Source organism: Grampus griseus (genome assembly GCF_964374135.1).
Source record: "Grampus griseus genome assembly, chromosome: 11".
NCBI lineage: Eukaryota > Metazoa > Chordata > Mammalia > Artiodactyla > Delphinidae > Grampus > Grampus griseus.
In genome coordinates, this window is record NC_139005.1 from 27,116,666 (window position 1) to 27,141,453 (window position 24,788).

General features: G+C 35.2%; 1 protein-coding gene across 1 annotated transcript in view; it reads right to left on the reverse strand.

Moving 5' to 3' along the window:
* SYT10 (synaptotagmin 10) overlaps positions 1-24,788 on the reverse strand; it is a gene marked incomplete at both ends in the record, with an annotated part of 75,953 nt that overhangs the window by 36,953 nt on the left and 14,212 nt on the right. The window contains 2 exons of the mRNA XM_082666983.1: positions 3,107-3,674; positions 16,357-16,714. Of these exons, the coding sequence (XP_082523109.1) occupies positions 3,107-3,674; positions 16,357-16,714 (926 nt within the window). The remainder of the gene's footprint in view (positions 1-3,106; positions 3,675-16,356; positions 16,715-24,788) is intronic.

Here is a 24,788-nt window from a genome sequence, read left to right on the forward strand (position 1 = left end):
TATTTGTAGTCAGCTCTAAAGTGAAAACTAATTTTTTGCACAGAATAAAGACACGCCTTTATTGTTTTCTTTTCATTCAACCTGAAATTTAAAAAAAACCTGCTAATTCCTGATAAAAATATTAACCCCTCTTGCATAGAAATAATTTATTGGTAATAAAATTATAAATACATGATACGTGCCTCTTGTTTCAACCATTTAGGATTTTTTAACAATAAATTTAAAATATTTCTGGTTTATTTTACATATGAAATTGTGCTACACACTGAATAATTTTTGCCTACAGAAAGCAGTTAATGTCAACAAATATAACCAAGCATATCAAAAGGTACATCATTGCACTGTTCTTTTATTCTTCTGGGAGATTTTTACTAACATACATTCTTTCACTTGGCCTTATATGCAAATATGCTAAGTTATTTATTCAACAAGTATTTAGTGAGGGCATATGACTACATTACTTTCTTTCCTTTCTCCTTCTTTCTAGAACATTCTATAATTTCTGTGTGAAATTACTTAAAATTAAAGACGTGTGAGTAGGAAAAGACAGTTTCTTAAGCAAATTTCAACTCACATTATTTTTTTCATTTTTATTAATCTGAGAATATAAAATTGTTTAATAATTTTTCAAAAGCTTAAGAGAAGTTTTAATTAAATACTACTTTAACCATAAAGATGATGCTAGTGTATATTGTGAACTTTGGTCCCGTAGTCAAGAAATTTAGGTTTCATCACTATCTTCGCAACAAAAAAGTCATAAACAGTATCTAGAACAGTGTGTGGCTCAGTGTTCCAGTTAAAGAGAAACGTCGTTTGACTAGAATAATTTAATAATACATTTTATTATCTGCCTACTTCCTTTCATATCCAGAATACTAAAATGAAAATGTCTATGCTGTGGTAGGCAGAATAAAGGCATCCCTAAAGATGGCTGCTTCCTAATATCCTGACCTGAGTATGCTACCTACATGGCAAAAAGGACTTTGCAGATGTAATTAAGATTATAAACCCTGAGATGGGAAGCTTATCCTAGATTGCTCACATGGGCTAAATCTAAACCAAGGAATGCCCGTGACTGCTAGAATCTGGAAAAGGCAAGGAAATGGACCACCTTAGAGGCTCCAGAAAGGAACAGAGCCCTGACAATACCTTGATTTTAGTCCAATAAGACCTATGTTGGACTTCTAACCTACAGAAATATGAGGTGATAAACTTGTGTTATTTTAAGACACTACATTTGTGGTAATTTTTACAGCAGAAATAAAAATTTAATACTTCAAGCACATGGGAGAGTTGAAAATAAAATTGAAGAATTCATTAATATTTACCAAAAAACCCAGTTTATGTTCTATTAGCAGTCAAAAATTGAAGCTTCCACAAGGGATTCTTACTGTTTTTTAAGGACCAGTATGGAATACAAAAACTTATGAATGTAAAAAAATAATCCACTGTCAATCACCTATAAAATTATGTAAATTTTTAGACTTCATTTAGGGGTTACTTACCTGTACCCAAATATATGAACAAAACAGTTTTTTATGGTAACGTTTGTTGCATCCCTAGTACTTACAGTACATCAAACACAGAGTAGGCAATCAGCAAATAATTGTTGAATGAATAAAAGAAGGACTAATATAAGATTGGCAAATCAAGAGAAATAACCTAATAATTAATAATTATCTGCATTTGTAGAATTCTACAGAAGGTGTCATATATTTAAAACAGTAAAATTCACTCTTCAACACTTTTATCCCTGTAGGAATATAAGTAATAAAGTGAAAAAAAAATGAAATCAAAAGAGCCCCAATGTGCCTTTGAAATATAATCCAGTTTGTTCCCTAATAGATTATCATAGTGGAGACCATGAAATAAAAACCCAATAATGAAAATTTAATAACCCTAAATACTGGTTGTACTTAGTAAAACATTAATAAAGGGAAAATACAAAAGGAGCTATTTTGCATTTTAAAAAGTTTTCTTATTTTTTAAATAATCCCTGTCACTGTCCAAAACTTCAACATTTCTAGTTTATAATTTGTGGTAAAACTTAGACAAAATATGTTAAGACAACCTGGTAGTAAAAAATTAAATGCCTTCATTTAAAAACTAATAAATGAAAAAAATTTAGCAATCTAACCTCCAAAGAGACCAGTTCCCTAATTGTGTTTCTCTAATTCTATTCTGGACAAATAATCTTGAATAAAAAAGAGATTTATGTATAGAGAATGCAACAAATTTTTAGTCTAACAAAATTTATGCCTAATTCAAATGTCCAACAAAAAAAGAATGGTTAGGAAAATGGATCATATATTTAAACATCATGTACTAAAACATATATAGCACAAAAAAAGTGAGTGTGAAAAAATTTAAACTTGGTTTGATCTTAATTATTTTAAAACATTCATAGAAAAAAAAGTAGAAAGAAATATGCCAAGTTTTTACATATAATTCATGGCATTATGGATTATTTAATTTTATGTTTTTTACCCTGTTTCTAAAATTTTCAATATTAAATTATTTTATAATCAGAAAAAGCATTTTGTAATGTAAAGGAAAAGTTCTAATGTAAACAATTACTTCTTGATCATTCAGCGTTTCAAATGCTATAATCTTATCAATTCCACAAAATCTCCTGAAGGAATGGGCTGTTTTAGACCAAATCAAGGAGTTTCCAGTGGCATCAAAGTACGTTTTAGGTTTAATCTGAGGAACAAAATCATCTTAAATAATGAAAGTCAATAATAACTATGAGGAAATTGAGTGCTGGTAATAGGTTACAGATAAATATTTTACAAGAGAAAAAGCCTATTTTTGGCAAATTACCAGAAATGTCCAATACAGTGAAGTAATGAATTTCCCCAAACAGGAAGTGTAGAAACAAAGGTTAGATGTTGAAGGAAAAGATTATTTTATTTATACAATCACTAATGTTACCTACATAGTGTTAAGTGTCTGAATTATTATGTATGTATGTAATCACATACTCTGTTTGCAGGTATTTAGGACATAAATTCCCTAATTTGTAGAACTAATGTGGGTAAAAATTAGTTTTATATATCACTGCAGGTCAAATAAAAAGGAATACATTGGTGGAATTATAACTTACTGTGGTAGCACAATGAATATCTTTCCATACTGTGGCTTCCCTGGAGAGATCAGAGGCTTCAAACAAATTATCAAAAATCACTTCCCCAATCATGTCATGTCTAGAAAATCTGTCAAAATCATACACACCGAAATGTAGTTTTCGATTGCTTAGTTGATCATATGCTACAGGAAACTGAAAAGTTTCATCAAACACAGGATTTAAAGTTTTTCTGTGCACACGGGTCTGAAATTTCTTTTTCCTATCTGGAAGAAGATACATCTTCACGTAAGGGTCAGAAGTTCCTGTGAAGTCTTTAGCAGGGAGATCTAAGGCTTTGATAATTTTAACAACTAGAAGTTCATTTTCATAATCATACTGGAGGGTGAAGTTAAGCTTCCCACAGGTTTTGACATCTTCTTTCTTGTTGCCCTCAGAGTCAACTGATTTCTGTTTGTAGAGCTCTGGTTTTATTCTCCCAATGCTGGTTGTTGTTTCTCCTCTTTGTAAAATGGGTTCTGTGCCCATGCCAAAATCAACACTGGAAACCTGCATTTGCCTTGGTAGGTGTCTTCTGAAGGAATTGTGTCTGTACACACACACATACACACAAAATCGTTTAAGTAGATCATTTTGATGATAATGTTATATACAGTGGCATATAAACTCTACCCCACACCCAGGATAATGGGAGCATTATATCTACAGCAATAAACAGATGGATACACACACACACACACACACACACACACACACAAACACACACACGAGTTACTTTTGAAAAACCAGGAATGCAATATTCAAAGAAAAACTCTCCTAAAATTATAGAAACACCTAAAACACACATATGTACATTTTTATGAGCTTTTGGTATTTTTATGTACCATAATAAGCACAAAACTTTTAAACACAATTGTAAAGAAAGATGATTACCAAAAAAGTTCAATATTCTACAAAATGTTACCTGGGTGTATCTAGATGTAAACATTATGTAAACAAATCATTCAGATGGCTGATTTCTTTTCATCTGGATATTTTGGTCTTATGAATTTCCCATTTTAGTGATGACAATATTAAAAAACATAAGTCCACATATTCTTATGCTGTGTTATTTCTAATACTTAAGATAACTAGATGAATGTGTATTTTTCAAAAGAATATATAGTTATGACAGAAAAAAATGAGTACATTTTCCTTTTTTCAACATGGAGTGGGCTTCAGAAACTCTTAAGGATTAAAAGACTGTAGAATTTTAGAGTTTGGGGCTAAATAATAGTTCTTAAAATTCAAACTGAATGTCCTATACTCACTGTTACTATTTATCTCTCCAACATTTCCAGAACATTAGGTATATCAGCTTACTAATGGCTCATAAATGTGACTTGCATTAAGATCTGCTTCTCATAGTTTCTCCATGATTTCTAGCGTGAGCTATGTCAACTTATGTGTTTCCTCAAGGTCTGGTTCCAGGTCTTTTGTTCTTTTCTCTTCTCAATCACTCCATCAGACTAATAATCAGTTTTGGGGCTATAATTACTACCTTTAATCTGGTGATTCCCTAGATATATCTCAGATAGACAAAATCCTAGTTCCATATCTCTTTGTCTTGAAGGGGGATTTCTAAACAAATGTCCTAATTTTGCCCCAAACTCAAGCAAACTAATTATTTTCTCTATTTTGCTTTCAAACCAGTTCACTCTTCCACAATCTCTGACAATAGCTCTAACATTTTTGTCAGTCACTTATGCTTGGAATCCTGCATTATGCTTGTTTGAATCTCTTTTCCTTTATTTCATGGGATTTGCTTAATTTTCTAAGTCCTGTTGATTTTTTGCTTTGAGACATCTCATATAATTGTCCATTCTACTCTATTTCCATTGCTATTTGGTCCATATCCTCATCATCTCATACTTTGCTTTCTACAGTAGCCTTCAGCTTGGCTTTCCTTCTTTCATCTCTCTCTTAAATTCAATGTCTCTCCAGCACTTACTTCAAAATCCTTTATGCTTGTTGTTATACCTTTTTCCACTTGATCATAATTGAAAAATTATTTCTATATAAAGAAACAAACTAGGATAACTTTATCTCAGATGAGGGAATAAGCTCCTAATTAAAACTATACTGAATTTAAGACCCAATATTTTAGTTTCAGTATCTAAGTGAGTATATACGTAAAAGTCTTTACTAAGTTACTTAAAGCTTGAAGTGATCTGTTTCCCCAGATTGATCCTCAGATTGATCCCATTTTAATGCATTGAACATGCTATGAAATGTATTTTGATCCTGAATCTATTCCAGATATACAAGATCAGAGGCTTAAATTAGGGTCAGGGAACCATCAGGGAGCATTTAAGAAATAATAAGAATTTAGAAAGGAATACAGGTAGTATGTGTCGCTGTGAATTATTAAAGAGGTCTAGTATAATCCAGTTAATACATTCAATATTCTTAAGAGATTTAGAATATTTTACTAAACAATCTAATATTTCTGCCAAAATCACTTTCACTTATGCAACAATTTTAAATTTTTTTTTATTTTTGTGAGCAAAAAGCCCCCAAGAAATTAATTCCTTTTTTAAAATAAATTGATCTATAATTTCACCTCCCTAATGCTTTTCAACATAATATAATTTAAGCTTCTATCCTCTCCCTAAAAATTCAATAATTTATTTCTTATGCCACTGAATCTAAATGGGCAGCTGTAAAGCCCCTTCTAACAAGAATCAAAAAGCAGTAACATTTTTGTTCTAGTAAGCCAGTGCCCTAATTATAGAGTAAATAGTTCATGTTTTAAGTCACAGTTTAGCTAGTCAGTTAAGAGAAGCTTTAATTATTACAATGTTAAACTATTGCCATGACAACACAGATCCTCTTTATCTTCTTGAATTTTTTTTCTCTTTTGGAATGACAGTGGTAAGTGTCTATTTAGTCTCACACAAATACCAACCAATTAAAGTACAGGCCATTTGACTGTTACTGACCGCACTCTTACCCTTCAAACCTAGGAAGGCACCACATAAGTACTTTTCCAGATGGAGAAGGAGAAACTTTTCCCACTCTACCTGAAACATCTGAGAGTAACTACTAGATATAGTCAATATTATCTGATGCCATAGGAATAAAATGTATTAATATGGTAATTTTCAAATATTTTTTTCACCAACAGATCCTTTCTTTCAAACAAAATCAGAGACCAGAAGTTCAACATGTATGGACAGAGCTGCTTTGGTTAATGTGTGAGTAGAGTCCTGGAATCTCACTGGAAACCGTGCCAAGTTTTCCACACTACCCAGGAGAAAGCGCTTGAAGAGCATTACACTGAGATGAGATTAAAAAAATGCTGGACTGAAATCAGACTATAGTTTGGTCCCAGCCTCCCTATGGAGTAACAGCAACTTTGGGCAAGTCACTTCACTTTTTTGATGTGTACTTTCCTCATCCATAAAACCATCCTTTCATAGTTGTGAAGGTCAAATGAGATATTACAGATAACTTTGAAACCTACCATTTTTCATACTGCTAATAATTATCATTAGAGTTTAGGACACATGGAGCTGAAGGGCAAATGCCATAATGAACTCTCTGGTTCTGACAATCTCAAATCTAGGTTTCCTGTTTGGGGATACAGAGTTGGCACAAAGTCATTCTTGTGTGAGCATGTCCTGGTCTACCACCCTGGACAACAGATTCCCTCTGACTCTCACTTCTCAGCTGCAGCAGTTCTTTCTTCCTTAAGTGGGAAACCTATATCCTCCTACTCTTACTTGCAGTGTCTTTACTAACTACTAAATTTATCTTAGGTACTGCTTGAGAAATAAGAGGTGTGTTTTATTTGTTTATTCAATATATTTACAAGGAGTTCATCTCTCTTTGTTTTAATATTAATAATATTTATATAGGAAACTATCACCATATATTAAAAGTTGTAACCCTGTTTTATAGCTAAGGAGGCTCAAATAATAAGACTACATTAATTTTCTGGTAAACAAAGTTTTCATCTTTATCTGTTTCCTATTTTTTCCATTCAATTTGAAACAATGACAAGAGTGACTCATTCAGCACAAAAATATCTGAGCATATACCATGCAGGGCACTACATATATGAAGGCAGACTAAGTTGTATAATATACCACAAGGAATTTTTGAAATTAATTCATTGTCTGATGTCAGCACAATCCTCTATATCTTTAATCTCTTCTTTAAATGTTCTTCTCACATTATTGCTTAGTAGAAGCCTGATTCTTCCCCAAGGACAGTTTGCTCTGTGCCCCTCTCATGTGGTGGTTGATATTTTTGCAATAATCCTTGTTCCATTGGTCCTAGAAGTGAAGTTGTCCATTCCTCTTGTCCTTCATTACCACATTCACATCATTCTCCCTAATACACCACTCCAGGCTCTAAAACTCAAGTCAACAGATCATATCCCCATTACCACTTATTGTTAGTCATTTACTAATACTCAAATCACTCCCTTTAAAGTGATTTTAATCACTTGGTTCACTAACTCTCTTTGACAATGTTTTTGCTTCGATTCCTAGCAGTGAACAAGTTTCTTCCAACTACTTGGCCTCTAGGTTCTTTTAATTTCTCTCCTCTAATAATGTTCTCTATTTACCTCAGTTACTACCATGTGCATAGCCAGATTTCGTCATTATTATTAGCTGCAAACTCTCCACAACCCCAATTTCACACATGCTTCTCTCTGAGCAACACCTCTTTCCAGCTCACACCCTCTTATACTCCAATTCAAATAACTTTTCCAACTCACAAGAACCTCCAATACACTGATTCTATCACTATTTCATAATCCCTAGTTCCTTGATGTCACTTTTCCCTCGTTATCCAGTTTCATTTCCGTTGTTAATCAATAGAGCCACTCTCACACATACATTCCCAATTCTCTTGTTGCTCTCTACCTTCTTAGTTGCAGGGCAAAACCACAGTCCTGGTTGAATTCAACTTTCCATCATTTCTATACCTGTACCTGTGCAAGTGAATACAACTAGAGAAGAACATAAAAGAACTCTCAATGTTCCATTTTAAATTCATGACCACATTCCTCATTAAACCCTAACACTGAACAGCAAACCATTCTCCCTCTCAAACTGCTAGATTCACAAGACTATTTCACACCTTCTCACCTTTCTTCAAACCTCTAACACCTTCCTCATTCCCAATCTCAATTAATGACCTTACTTCCTATTTCACTAATGAGGTTGAAGCAAAGAGCAGAAATCTTCCACCTCATCAACCCTGTTATCAGCATCTGTATCCATATATTTTACCTTTCTGATATGATTAATTACCCATGCTATTATCTAAAGCCAATCCCTCCACTTGTATATTAAATCCCATTTTCTCTCATGTCACCTTCAAGACTGCTCCTCTTTGCTTCCTGCATTATTAAGTCTGCCTCTTTGCTGGATTATTACCATCAGCACAAGAGGATACTGTTATTTCTGCTATCTTATAGGAACCTTCCATTCATTCTACTTCCTCTCTCTGTACTGCTGTTTCTCTAGCACATTTGCAGCAAAACTCCTTGAAAGAGTTGAGGATAGTACATCCACTGTCCAATTTATCTTCTCCCGTTCTATATAAACTCACTCTAACTAGTTTTTCACATACCAATTCTGACATAATAGCTCTTGAAAATGTCAATAATGTCTCCCCGACATTGCTAAACTCAGCGGTCAATCCATGGTCCTCACCCCACTTGACCTTACAATAGTCACCTGACAGTTAATCACTCCTGATTGTTTACATACTCTCTTCACTTGGCTTTCAGGTTATACCCTCCTGGTTTTCCTTCTTCACTAGTCTCGACTTCTCAGTCTACAATGCTGTTCCTGATGTCTTAATATTGGAGTACTTCTGGGATTCATCTCTGGTTTTCTCTTTCTTATCTACACTCACCTCTCTGATGATATCATCTCCTGGCTTTGAACACCATCTCTATGTGGACTCCAAGTTTACGTATGTTTCGCAGATTCTCTCCAGAATTCCAGAGTTATTATCTGGTTGCTTACTCAATTTTTCCACTAAGATTTCTAACAAAATCCTTAAACACAACAGTCCCATATCTCCTGTTTTTGGCTCCCAAACTCACTCCATTCACAGCCTCATGTTTATCAATTTTATCTTTCCAGACGCTCAGGCCAAAACATGCAGTCATTCTTGACTCCTCTTTTCTTACTCATATGCCCAAGCTAATGTGTCATAGTCTGTTTGTTCTATCTTCAAAGTATATCCTGAATCCAGTCAGGGTATAGATATATATATCCATCATTAACTACCATCTCCTTGCTCTGAACCAACATCACTTCTGGCCTGGATTACAGCCTCCATAGTGTTCTTTCTGCTTCTATCCTTTTGCCTCCTTCAATGTATATACCCAAAACAACAGAGTAATCCTTTCAAAACAAGTTAGATCATGACACTCCTCTGATTAAAAACTTTCTGGTGGCTTTGCATGTTACTCAGAGTAAAAGCCAAAAGTGGTTTGGGTCCTACTACCTCTCTGATTTTTCTCCTAGCATTCTCCACCTGGTTCTCTCTGCTACACCTACACTGGCTTCCTTGCTGTGGTTGGGACACAAAAGGCAGATTCCACCTTCAGGACGTCTGCAGTGGTTCCCTTCTCCACAAGGAAAGTTCTCCACAAACACCAGCATGGACCACCCTTCCATCTCCTCATTCAGACCTACCAACCCCTTTATTTTGCACTATTATTTTCTACAGAACTTATTATCTTCTAAAACATCATGTAACTGACTTAGTTATGTTGTTTGGTTCCTCTCCACAAGAATGCAGGTAGGGAATTTTGAGTTTTGTTCCCTAATGTGTATCAAATGTCTAGAAAAATGCCTGGCACATAACAAGTGTTCTATAAATACTGTTGAATAAATAAGTCAAAAATTTTCCCTGAAGAATTTAGCCATATGACTAACAATCCAATCATAATAAAAGCTGTTTCGAGAAAAAACTGGTTTTCTTCTCAATTATGCAATGTAATGCTTAAAATTAATTTAAGTAACTTATCTTTATTCTATTCAAAGAATTGACAGGAAACTTGTTTTTTAATCGTAATTAAGGAAATGAATGTTCTTATTCTGTAAATACTTGTCCCTTGGCCTTTCACCATGTTAAAAAAAAGGTTTACAAATCATAACAAGAGATGATAAGCAATTGCTTTTGATCCAGCATATATTTAAAGGAATAGAGTATGAAGTAATTAGGTTGGTAGTTTTTGATCTACAAATAAAGTTCTGAGAACATAATATTTTATATTAAAGAAAAGAAGTAATATAAAATGAAGCCTAAATTTAAAAAAACTCAGAATAACTACTTGTCAGAATAATAAATCCAAGAATATTCTGTTTGGTATTGCTAGGTCCCTATAAGGTCTTTTGACCTTAATTATGTATTCTAGCTCTAAATTTCTATGCTCAATTTGTCATTTAGGCCTTCCCTTACTTGGAAGTATGTTGCTGGCTATCATGAGCCTCTCTCCTAGAGAGGTCAGCTAGGATTTGAAGAAAAATGTTGTAGTCCTCCAACTGAGTTGACCTACCACCCTGGGTCCCTCCTTCTGTTCCTCCACATCTCCTTGAGCATACTGTAAAGAGTGTATTGAAATCACTTGTTTCAGATGTACCTTCCAATCCCCAACCCTTCTACTAGTAGTCTTTATAATAGCATAACTAAATATTATTAATCTTTTCATGAATTTCATAATAAACACATGCTGGGATTCAAGAAATGTCTGTTGGAGTTTGTATGAAATAATTTACTACAAGATTCTTGTGACTAATAAAAGTCAACTTCCCAAGAATTATTTGTACTATGAAGAAGAAGGTCCTAATCAATTTATAATCAGTGCTTGTAAAGAGGAGATAATATTTATCAGTGCCAGAAAACAAGCTCTCCAAGTTTGAATACATTTTATAAGGTTTTATCTCTGACCTTGGATCAAAGAGCCACCCCATTTCAGAAGTTAGTTTATATACCAAATACATATGTTTCATAGCGGAGATTATTTAACCACCTCAAGCACCGGCACAGCATGTTTTATGAACTTTTATTTCAAGGAGTTAGATCTCAGGTTCTCTATTGTTCTGGCCAAGCACTGCTTCTTGATATCCTAGCTGGTTAAATACCATTTAAATTCTTCCTTTGTGTAACATCTTGTCTTCCACTCCTTACAGTATCTTGGAATGAAAATTGCAATTTTTGCTATCTTTTGAGAAGGACTTAACTTTTTAAAAAATCTCAAAGAAAACTATGCACTCTAGTATTACATATTTTTATGTAATTCTTCATTTCTCTTTTAACAATCTACATTGAGTGCTCTTTCTGACTTTATGTGTGATGATATTAAGAATTACTTTTCTAAACAACCATAGCTAATTGTAAATCCATCAGCACATATGAGTCAATGATTTCTTTCCATGTCATGCTTTTGTTCATGTTCAAATGGATCTGTCACTAGGTTTCCAAATTATTTTCAGTAGGTACTTAGAATCCTCTCTAACAGTGGCTAACCTATATGATTTCTCATCCTCAACAAATATTTTGCCACTTACAATTCACCTCATTTCACACTATTAATGAATGCACAGAAAATAGGTCCTCATACTCATCCTTGGGAGTATACCATCATTAACCTTCTTCTAATATTAGCACTGTTTATCTCACCATCTGATACTGTCTTTAAAGAAGCAAAGCAAAGTGGAGAGATCATCAGTCAATCCAAATCACTCACTTGATGCTTATTATGCACCTACCCAGTGAAGAAATTAGGAGCACATTAAAGTGGGTTATACAGACTTGTTCTTTGAGAAATTAACATCTCAGTTCTGGCACACAGCTAGAGCTCAACATTAAGAAAATAAATAATTGCTAGACTGTAGCTATGGCTTTAAAGGACAATAGCTTATAATTGGACAGAAAAAGATGCATTTTCCTTAAAGATCTTATAGTGGATAAAAAAGTTTATCATTCTAGACAAGGGAAGCAGCATAAGCAAAAGCACACAGGCAGAGAGTTGAGGTCTACAGGAGGATGATAAAAAGACCAAGCACCCTTCTAACTGGCAACCATGAAAGATCCATTTGGATAGATAAAATGAAGTCATAAAATTCATTTACTGATTTTTTAAAATTCAACAAATATACCCTGAGTTCCTACAGTGCTTTGTCTAGGTATCAAGATCAGTACAGAAATAAAATTGGCAGGTTTTCTGCCTAAGAAGGAAGTGTAGAGCTATATGTGTGGGGCAGTATGGACTCAAAATGTTATAAGATTTTTATCATGCCTGAACTACTATATTACTTTCAAAATAGATGCCTTTTTCTATGGTCTGTCCTACAAACTGTTGTCAAATTAATTTTCCTAAAACACAGCTCTTTATCCAAGGGACTCTTCTGCTGCAAATATTTTTGACAGGACAGACCTTGAATAATTTTGGCCATGATTCCAAGGCCTCCTCAGACTTTAATTCCAGCTGACTTTATCTTCCATTATTCCTCCACTGACATCTATTTTCTGATCAAGGCAACGTACCTGCTGTTTTCATGATAAGATTTGCTGTTCTGTGTCTTTTCACATAAAATATTTCCATCTGGAATGCATACCCTTTTCCAATTGTCTTTATGTGAATTCCTAGTTTCCTTTGGTCTCAGTTTAATGGGACTTCTCCATGCCTCAGCTAAAAATGATTTTTCTAATTATCTTAATTCCACATTCTCCACCACATAGTTTGCACTTGTAGTTCCTTATATTGAAGTTGGTATCTTATCTCTCTGCATTATGTTGTGGATTTTTTTCCAGTTCACTAGAGTTTGCAGAGTGGACAGAGTATGTAGAATACACTGACTATACCTAAAAGTTATATCTGTTGACTGTATCTACTGAGTAAGGCTATTGGATGAATCAACAGTCAATCAAGACAGATGTGATAATAATGTTAATAATAAGAAAAACACAGACGTCTGTTGGGTTGTTTGGCTGCCAGCAGGCTGATGGGGCCGAATGTCCGGGTATTTGAAAAGGAGGATGAGAACTTGGGAAATGTGGCAGTTTCCAGCAATGCTGTTAACTAATCAAGATGCTGCTTAAGAATAGTGACAAATAAAACTTGAGAGGATATGTCATCTATTGTCTGAGCCAAATAAAATGGAGTCCCAACACCAGACTAGAGCTAGGATATATTAATAAGGTGAGGAAACCAAGCATTAAAGTTAAATTTACTGTGTGTGCGTGTGTGAGTGGTGGGGTGGTGGGCAGGGGGCGGTTCTGATTTGCTAGACCTCAGTGAAAAGTTAGCATTTGAGCAGAATAATCTGATTTATAATGATGTGCCCTGGATCTCTCTGTCTGCATAATAAACTCAGCAATTTCCCCTTCCTCTCTATATAAAGGTAATTTTTAGTATGATGAAGTAATTATATAGATGAGGGGTTTTGAGAACTAGGAATAATCAAGTTTTCTACAAGGAATTCATCCCAAGGCCAAATAGATTAAACTCATGACCCTTGTTATTCGTGATAACCACATATAATTCCACATTTCTAACTGAGCAGAATGAGCAGGAAGTGGCCCTCATTCTCCAACCTCCAAACTACCTGTCCGCAGCAGACTTTAACAATCTTTGGTTGCAAAAATCCATATTCCCTTGGCTTTAACTCTTAAAACATGTTCCATCAATCTGGATAAATCTGAATTCTAACTTTCACAAGCTGCATGGCTTTAGGCAATTTTTAAACTCTCTCTGGGCTTCAGTTAACTCACAAGTAATGGGGATAATTAATAATACTTACTTCATACAGGCTGGCAGAGGATTATCAGGAAGGATGCCTGGCACAGTGACTAAATTGCAGGCACTCAAAAACAATACTTTTTTTTCTTCCTTCTTCAGCCACTCATAAACAAGGAAATTCAAAGAGGTCAATGAAATTATATCAAAGTTCTAGCAGAACTATGAATTTGTATTCCACTTTTTCTCTTAAGAAAATATGAGATGTACATGTACAATCCAATTTTTAAGATTGAGAGAAAAGTTTTTTTTTCTGATTTCTTCAATTTCATGTAATAACTGAGAAATCCAGGGCTAAAATGACCTGTTGTCATTCCCTATTGCATTTCATTTCTAGAAACCAATTCTGCAACCAAAACCAAGTCTTCACACATGTGTTCTCAGTATGTATTCTTTCATTCTCCCCTAGCTAGGGATAATCAGATAAGCTGTATGTTTACATTCAGCAAATAATGTTTTGGAGATAGTACTTCATTTTTCTGAGGTTTCCAAAAAAAAATCTGCACAAAGAAAGGCAAGCTATTTTCATAGTTTACCTCAATTTGTCTTCATTAATTGAGTGTCCTTATGTAGGGTGCATTTATCAACTAAAAGAGTTGAATAATTCTGAATACTAAGTTGATATATTGTCATAGCCATTATCAATATTTTAAAAAAATGTTTTGTAGGTTAATTGAACATTTTTACCCTGAAATTTCTGGGTATGTTAAGGCTTTATTAAATACCATAGTTGGCCACAGTTTTCAGTTCTGATAGTAACAACAATGAAGTAACCAACCACATGAGATAATTTTGAAGCAGTTTTTCCTATAAATATGAAGAAGTGACACATGGGATAACTATTTTATAGTTAAATATCCATAAATAAATTTAAATGAATGTATACTGGATTATAAAAATGAACCCAAATGCACTGCTCAGGAAAACTTGTCAACATAATAACTAAATATGAGGCATACCTTGGTTATAAAATTTAAATAGCTCAGAAAAGTATAAGACCTCCATCCATCCTCCTTACCCCAAAGTTTCTCATCCCCGAAGTAACAATTATTCTTACTCATCCCTCTGGAATTTATTTCAGAAAGAAGACAAGTTATTTATAGATACAATCCTTTTTTATTTTATAAAAGATATATTGAATATTCTTTCAATCCTAGTAGCAAGCATGACCCATGAAGTTTTTCAACTTGATAGATTTCCAAACCCACAAAAAGTATGTCATGTCAGAAAGCTTGGATGCATCTTTGATTTAGAGAAGTAGGAAGGTAAGATTAGGAAGTCAATCAGTTAGCAGAAAACAGCACTCACCCCCATTGCTATTGATTTTTACCCTGTCCTAGTGTAAATTTAGTTGCTACTTCTGGGAATCAGAGGAACACTGCTACTAACATGTTTTTCATGTTAAAGATTGAAGACCATACTTAGTAGAAAAAATGTTTTTTCACAAGAATCTTTTTCCCTTTACAGTTAACACAATTCAATACACACCACAGCAAATTATTTTCCTCCAAGCAAACTTCTGCTGATTTTTCCAGGATGAGTTAAAATGCACTTCCTTAAAATGTATCTCCTTAAGGAGGTCTCCCTCTTCCTTCCTTTCATGTACACGCCTTGCTATGCTCGATATTCACCAAAGCTCTTGTGGAACTTACCATACTTTCACCAGTATAAGAGTTTGGTCTATGTGAGTTCAAATAAGCAATGAAATTTTCCAGCAGTTTATGGGGTAGGTGCTAAACAACTGTAGACGAAACATTAGTCTCTGTTACTCAGTTTTGACTGTGAACTTGTGGATGATTTCATGAAACGCATTGCAAATGGCTGTTTTCTTGATATTTATTTGTTGTTTTAAACTAAATTGAAAGACTGCAAATAGCAATGATCAAACAATGATATTTCAAAGGAAAAAGTCAATAAATAATAATCTCGGGCTTCCCTGGTGGCGCAGTGGTTGAGAGTCCGCCTGCCGATGTAGGGGACACGGGTTCGTGCCCCCGGTCTGGGAGGATCCCACATGCCGCGGAGCGGCTGGGCCCGTGAGCCATGGCCACTGAGCCTGGGCGTCCGGAGCCTGTGCTCTGCAACGTGAGAGGCCACAGCAGTGAGAGGCCCGTGTACCGCAAAAAAAAAAAACAAAACAAAACTCTAATTAGATGATTTTAATGAAAGCTCAAATTCCAGTAAGCCCCTTTCATGGTACTGCTCTCTGTTTGGCTTCTTTGTCCTTAATTTCTGTCTCTTCATCCCTATTTATTCTGTCCTGCCAATTCCCTCCTTATTCTATTATCTGTTTCCTGTGTCTTTCTCATTCTCCTGTTTGTCTTTTCTTTTCTCCTTTCCCACCTCAGTTTTTCTCTTAGAAAATCACATACAACACACACACACACACACACACACACACACACACACACACACACACATCACAAATAGTTTTATATATTTGATCTTTCCTTACCGGGATGAAGATGTAGGCTCAGTAGTTTGTCTTTGCACACGTGCGTGTTTAATTAAATGTTCTGTTAAAGCAGTTTGGACTTCTGCTGGGATATCAGGGGAAGTGTGGCTGATTTTTATTGCAGGCTCAATAGCTTTTAGTGCTGGTTCTCCATTTTCTTTAACCTCTTTTTTCTCTTCAGTCTCAAAAACTTCAGTGGGAGCACTTGACATGCTCTGTGGAAGGGTATTGACATTGGAAGTCACAGGTTTGCTCTTCCAGCAAGGCCAGCACAACTTCCAGAAGACAAAAAGTGAAACAACCAACAAGGCCAGGCCACAAAAGCTGACAACAACTGCTAACAGGCTGACTGAAATATCTGGAAAAAATTACAATGTAAAGAAATATTAAGTCATTGATAGTGTATGTAATAGGGCAGCAACAGTGGGATAATTTGATATTATGGTTATTATTAATAGTTTGCTGATTTAGAGTTTCAAAAATTTACTTTTAAGTATCTTTGTAGGGAGGAAATATTAATAATTATGTTTGGAAATTCTCAAAGGAGACAAAAATTTCTTTCCCAGAAAGTTTCCAATTGTATACAAGAAAAGCATGATATGTACATATCATTTCCAAGTATAGTACAAACGTTCCAAGAGTTTGCAAAATGAAGGTTAGCTACATGCAACCTGCCTTGAAGTCATGAAGCTTAAGATGCTCTGAAACTGTATACAACTAGAAAGCCTTCTGTTTGCTTCATGTTGGATCTAAAGATGCAACCTTCTTACTCTCTAAGCAGGTAATGTTAAATATTTGTATAAACTGCTTTCTATGGTGTAAATGAGAATAACACATTACTAATAGAGAATGGGTGCACAATTATTTGTATTTTCAAACTCCATAGGTCCTTTCTAATAAGCTTTCATGCTCCTAATTTCTAAAGTCCAAAATTGGTTGATGATTTCTTATCTAAATATCTTTAAAATATTCTTATTTAACAATAATTACAAGGACTTCCCTGGTGGTGCAGTGGTTAAGAATCTGCCTGTCAATGCAGGGGACACGGGTTCAAGCCCTTGTCTGGGAAGATCCCACATGCCACGGAGCAACTAAGCTTGTGTGCTACAACTACTGAGACTGTGCTCTACAGCCCATGAGCCACAACTGCTGAGCCTGAGTGCCACAACTACTGAAGCTCTTGTTACTAGAGCCCATGCTCTGCAAGAAGAGAAGCCACCGCAATGAGAAGCCCATGCACTGCAATGAAGAGTAGCCCCCTCTCCCTGCAACTAGAGAAAGCCCATGCGCAATAATGAAGACCCCAATGCAGCCAAAAATAAGTAAATTAATTAATTTTTAAAATTAAAATAATTACAAAATTAATATATGCTTACTATGTAAAATAATTAAAAGGGATATAGTAAAAAAAAAAGTTAATGATTGTATAAATAAACAAATGGCAGAGAAGAAACAAATCTCTCATACAAAAGCATGCCAAAAAATTTATGTGGATATTCTGCCCTCAAGGAAGCGGAGCATAGCTCTCCACTCCTTAACTGTGGGATGCACAAAGTGACTTTCTCCTAAAGAGTACTTGTATGGAAAGGGGCAAAAACGATGTAACTTTACACAGAAGAAATCTGAAAAATACTAACCTCACCCAGGTGATCAAAGGGAACATCAACAGTGACAAATCGTGTTAATACCCTTGATAGGATGTGATGAATATGGCACTTTATCTTTGTGGTCTTCCTCCCCAAACCAACAACCTGAATCTAATCATGAGAAAAACAGAAGACAAATTCCAATAGAGGGACATTCTACAAAAAAACACCAATGTTGTCCAAAAAAAAGGAAGTCTGAGAAACTGTCATAACCCAGAGACTAAGGAGACATTACAACTAAATGCAATGTGGTATCCTAGATGGAATCCTGGAGTTAAAAAAAAAAAAAAAAAAGGACATTAGGTAAAAACTAAGGAAATCTGAATAAAATATGGACTTTAGTTAACAGTGTATCAATATTAGTTCATCAACTGTAACAAATGTACCATACTGATATAAAATGTTAATAATAGGAGAAACTGGGTGTGGGAAATATGGGAACTCTGTAGTATTTTCCTAAATTTTTCTGCACATCTACAATTGTTTTAAAAAGTAAAAGCATTAAAAAATGTTAAGAATATCCCCCTACCCACTTCCATTTTCACCTTCCTAAAATAACCAATGTTAGCAACCTGGTGTTATAGCACTCTTAAAGTTTGGAAGACCAAATAGATTTCCCATGAGGGAAATTTTTCTAGATTTAGATAACCTTATACTTTTCTTTTACAACTTTGTTTAGCATCAGTGCCAAATATGAAACCAATTTCTTTTGTTGCTTTGTTTTAAATAAAGATGTTAGAAATATGTTATATGCTTAATTGTGTCTGTCCCTCCATCCCCTCCAAATTCATAAGTTAAAGTCCTAAACCCCAGTACCTCACAATGTGTATTTGGAGATAGAGGCTTTTAAATTAGTAATTAAGGCAAAATTAGGTCATATGGATGAGCCCTAACCCAATATAACTGGTGTCCTTATAAGAAGAGCAGATAAAGACAAAGACAGTCACAGAAGGAAGACCATGTGAAGACCCAGGGAGAAGGCAGCCATCGACAAGACAAAGAGAAGAGGACTCAGAAGAAATCAACCCTCCTGACACCTTTATCTCAGACTTCTAGCTTCCAAAACTCTGAGGAATAAGGTTCTGTTGTTTAAGCCACCCAGTCTGTAGTACTTGATTATGGCAGCCCTAGAAAACTAAAGAATAAATCCAATTTCCTTTAACCACCATTGTAAATCCAGGAGGTCCCACCCCTCCTACAAAGCAACCACTAACCCCAGTTTGGTGTGTGTCTGTCCAGCCCAAGCACTAATAAAAACAAATATCTCTTAAGTAACTATAAAATATAGAATTATTTAATACAATTTTTTAATATAAATGGCTACTGCATATTTCTTTATTCAGTTTGCTTTCTTTAAATTCAACAATACTTGAGGTCTAACTTCATGTCACAGCATTCCATAATACTTCATCATGATGGATATTTGGATTATGCCCACTGTTTGCTATTACAACATAGCTACAATGAGCATCCTTGTACTCTTGTCCCTGTGCATATTTGTGAATATTTATCTAAAGTAAATATCTAGAAATAGAACCACAGGGTCACATGTTACGCACATTATTTAGCTTTACTAGGTATTTCCAAAAAGAACCCCAGACTGACTAACAAAAAACATCATATAAGTTTACTAGTTCCTACAATTTCAGAGAAATATTGTTGTATTTTAATTTTCACTGACCTGATGGGGAAATGATAGGTTGTTTATTTCTCTGATTAGTGAGATAAAATGGTTCTGGTTAAACTCTCAATTTGTAGCTGATGGAAATCCATTAAGAAATTGAAATAATTCCAAGTTTTTATTGCTACTTAATTATAAGAATAAAAATTAATTTTGACATGCTATGATACATAGACACTAATATTTTCCTTTATTTTTCAATTGCTAGCTAAAGCTACATTGAATATATTTTCCATTTATATTCCATTGGTGAGGAATGTGTGATCATATTTTATATTTTGTAGTTTATTTTTACATTTTAAAATTATCCATTAGCACCATACCTTGAGGGAAAGAGAAAAATTATAAAATGAATGTGCTTCCTGATTATTAACTACAGTTTTAAAATGGAGGAAGCCAATGATGGCTTCATAACTTTCGTGTGTTTTCAGCTCCACTTACATTATATTTTTCTGGATATTTTAACTCAATTAACTTCTTCAGTGGTTAACTTCAACTCAGTTGGAGCCAAAGCCAAGATATAAGGAAACTGCAGGACAATGTGGAATAGAGGAAAGGACAGAAAGAGTTTTCAGTCTATAACTGAAAATGCCCCCTGTTTTTAGGTTCTTTGACCCAGTTTCAACTTGTGTGTGTGTGTGGGGTGGAATTCCCATACCACTAACAATTCTCTGGATACCAACTGGGTGTTCTTACAGTTCAACTCAATTCTGACACCTGCCTACCAGAGGTAGCATTATATTCCATAGGTTAAGGGTTCAGTCCTGCATAACTGCCCCCCTCCCTTCCGATGCCAGTAGCAAATCCAAGTTGTTATCTGTAGTTTTCTGACCAACCGGCAAAAAATTGGAGGTTCCCACGACCCCTCCTTGGGTTTGATCAATTTGCCAGAGCAGCTTACAGAACTCAGGAAACTAATTTCTTTACCAGTTTACTATAAAAAGATATAAGGATATATTATAAAAGGATTACCAGTTTATTATAAAAGGATATAACTCAGAAATAGCCAGATGGAAGAGATCATAGGGCAAAGTATGGGGAAAGGGCATGGAAGCTCAGAGCACAATATTCTCAAATTTCTGCATGTACAACCCAGAAGCTCTCAAACCCCATCCTTCTTGGTTTTTATAGAGGCTTCATTACATTGGCATGATTGAGTAAATAATTGGCCACTGGTGACTGATTCAACCTCCAGCCCCTTTCCCTTCTCAGGAGGTCAGCAGGGGTGGGACTGAAAGTTCCAACCCTCTAATCACATGGTTGATTCTTCTGGAAAACAGCCCTCATCCTTAGGTGGGGTCCAAAAATCACCTCATTAACCTAAAAGACATGGCTCTCATCACTAAGGAAATTCTAAGGGTTTTGGGAGCTGTGAGCCAGGAACTGTGGAAGAAGACTAAATATATATGCACAATATCACATCTCCCTTCTCACTAATGTGGTTCATAAAATACTTCATCCAAACCAAGTCACTTTTGAAAGTGAAAGGCTGTACTATCAACTGTACCAGAGTAGCGGGAATCAAGTCATATTCTGGAAACTTAGTAAATGGTCATCTTACCTCTTTTAGCCTAACATCCTTCCAAATTACCCAATCTGGTCAAATCTAAACTTTGCATGGCATTCCACAGTGTCTTTGTGATTTGACCCCTGGCTATTGACCCAACTTCATTCTTCTGCCACTCTACTACCTATTCTCCTTCTCCTGACCACAAGTTACTCTCTCACGATTTTTGTTCGGGCTGTTTCAAATAGTTCCAGGGTGTTTTTTCCTCCTGTCTGGGTGCCTGGCAAATTTGTATTCATGCTTCAAAAACTAGATCCAGTAGTACCTCTTCCCTGAAGCTCTCTCTGCCTCCTCTGTCCCTAAGGGCCTTTAAAGCACACCCACTACCATAGCACTAGTAATAATTTATTGGCCTATAATCTTTTATCCCAAACACTTAGGACATGATGGTTTCAAAAATTATTTTCTTTTGGATATTGGAAAGGTAGTATGGTATACATTATCTGGGATAACATCTAGTAACCAAACACATTAATATATATGTAATGAAATATATGGATCAGTCACACTGAGTGGGATCACTGAAGACTGTAAGCAACTTAATGCCAATTTAGGTAACGTGTTGGTGCCAAATTGGACAATTTTTTAAAATTTTTATTTATTTTTGGCTGCTTTGGGTCTTCCTTGCTGCACACAGCCTTTTTCTAGTTGCGGTGAGGGGGGGCTACTCTTCGCAGCAGTGTGTGGGCTTCTCATTGCGGTGGCTTCTCTTGTTGCAGAGCTTGGGCTCTAGGCCCGTGGACTTCAGTAGTTGCAGCATGTGGGCTCAGTTGTTGTGGTGCACGGGCTCTGGGGTGCGCAAGCTTCAGTAATTGTGGCTTGTGAGCTCTAGAGCGCAGGCTCAGTAGTTGTGATGCACGGGCTTAGTTGGTCTGTGGCATGTGGGATCTTCCCTGACCAGGGATCGAACCTGTGTCCCCTGCATTGGCAGGCGGATTCTTAACCACCACGCCACCAGGGAAGTCCCCAGATTGGACAATTTGCAAAATAATTTTCAGGTTTCAGAGGTTTGGACGTTTCATAATTGTGGACAAGGAATTGTGGATGTCTATTTATTTTGCTTCTCCAAATGCTCCCATCCTACCAATACACTTACTCCTTTTATTTACCTTTTTATTTTTAGTGTCTAGTATATATCACAAGGTCAAAAAATATTTATGGAGCTACTGAATACACATTTGGGGAATTATCTGAAAAGACACTCAAATGTCTGTGAACTTCAAGATGGCTAAAAGTTGAGTGATATGCAGGGAATATGTAGAAATTCTTATACTAGGAAAATAGTATAATATAACTTATACTGTGAAACCACTTAGACCTGGGTTAAAATGTCAACTCCACCACTGTGTGACTTTGGGCAAATTGTTTAGACATTAAGAGTCTCAGTAAAATGGGGGAGTTTATAGTTATTTCATAGGAATGTTGTGAGTTTTATATAAGGAAATGTATGTAAATTATTTAGCATCATAATTTGCATAAGTGCAACAATAGGTTGCTACTATTGTCAACTATTTTTTTTCTTTAAACAAGAGTACCTAGGGGAAAAGAGGCATAGGTATGGATTGAGTATGGATTGAATGGTGATTCACAGATTAGTTAGAAGAGAAACACATCTTCTAATGCTATTTAGTACTGAAAGGAGTGAATTTGCTTATAATGGAGACCAAAATTTCTAAGTAAATATTAATGTTTCAGGAAGTTAATAAATAACATTCTATTTTCCTACTCAGTTGTGCTCAGAGAAACAGTTCAAGCAGGTATCAATTAAAAAAAAAAGTGAATATCAGCTTAGGTCCATTAGAAAGTGGATTTGCTAATATATCACCTTGAATTAACTAGACTAGCCCATACAGTCACAGTCCTGGCTGGACAACCACATGTGTTCCCCATGGGTACTTGACCCTATAAAATTTACTACACAAAGGAGTAGAGAATATTTGTTTCCTGAGGATATCAAGGTTATAACTCAAAGAAAAGGGGGAAACGTGTAAGTCATTTCTTAGGGATGGGGTAGGCCAAGATTCCATGATTATCCTATTTGTAGCTCCTTCCATCCAGAAATGTAAAGCAAGGGGGGAAGAGATTTCCCCACAACAGCAAGAAGTGAAAGAAGTTGCATCAGTTAGAATTTTATTGAGAAAAATAAAACTAAAATTATAAAAAGAAGCTTATTGTATTACACACTTTTTACGTTGCTTATTATTGAAATTATGACTAATTATTAAAAGTATTTAAAAACAAAACCAATAGTTTAATTCTTAGTTCTTTATGATTTTTTTTTCAACAAAATTTGTTTAACAAGATAAAAAAAGAATCTGACTCTCAAAAGATTAAGGGAGGATCTGTGAGAATTTATAAAGTCATCAAAACATTTAAAATGAGTTTTTATGATTCAGTATTTGGCTATGACATGAAGGATGTTATGAGTTTGGACTTAGTTCAAATTCAAATAAGTAGTCCCAGGAACATTTTTTAAGTCAAGGTATGAAATGGTTGAATATATATATCAGAAATTACCTTCTGGCTAGGGAGAAGATAAGAGTGGAGGCCAGCTAGAAGATGAAAAAATAGTTAACAGATTATAGTAGTCATCCACATGAGAGATTATAGTGGTTCTGAACAAGGGTGGCTGAAATGGGAAACAGAGCACATTGGGAAATCAAGGCTCTAGTGAAAGAGTGTGAAGATTGAAGGACAAGAATGTGATTCACTGGGAGACAAACAGGTTGTTGAAGTGAGGAAGACAATGACTTCAGCTTCGGCTGTGCTGGGTTTGGAGTACATACCCAACATGCAAATAGAAATTTTGAGTAAGCTGTTGGTCACTGCAACTCAAGATAAAATTGAAGGACTTTCTTAAATAGTAGAATCTGAATCCATGAAAGAGAAGATAAAAGCCCCTTAACAGATTCCTGACGACACCGATAATAAAAGAAAGATAACTTTAAAGAAGAAAGAGCCTGCATAGAAGACTGGGAAAGAGTAGAAGTATGAAAAAAAATGAGGCCAATGTGCTTTCATAGAAGTTTAGAGAATATTTTAAGAAGTGGTAAACAGCATAAAAAGTTAAAGTAAGTTCAATTAAAACAAAGGTTGGTAAGTATCCATTAACTTTAACAAGTAGGTCTTTAGTGCATTCAAGGAGACTACTGAAGCAGAAACTGTTAAACAGATGAATGTGGTTTAATGAATGAATGAGAGTGAGGATGTGAATTCTGTGAGTGTAGATAGTTCCTTCAGGACATTGTATTTAGGGAAGAGGGAAACAGTAGCACATGGAATTGATGATGTTTGGATGTGCAATATTTTAGCATATTTTAATTATGGGAAGGAATCAGTAGACAAGAAGAGATAGAAAATTAAGCAGAATGAATAATTAATAGTAAAGTCTCATAAAAGGTGACCATGGGTGGAGTCTGAAGCAAAGGTGAAAAGATTGGATCATGTCTTCCTTTGTAAGAAAACAAGGATGGGCAGGAGACCTTCAAGATGGCAGAGGAATAAGACATGGAGATCACCTTCCTCTCCACAAATACAT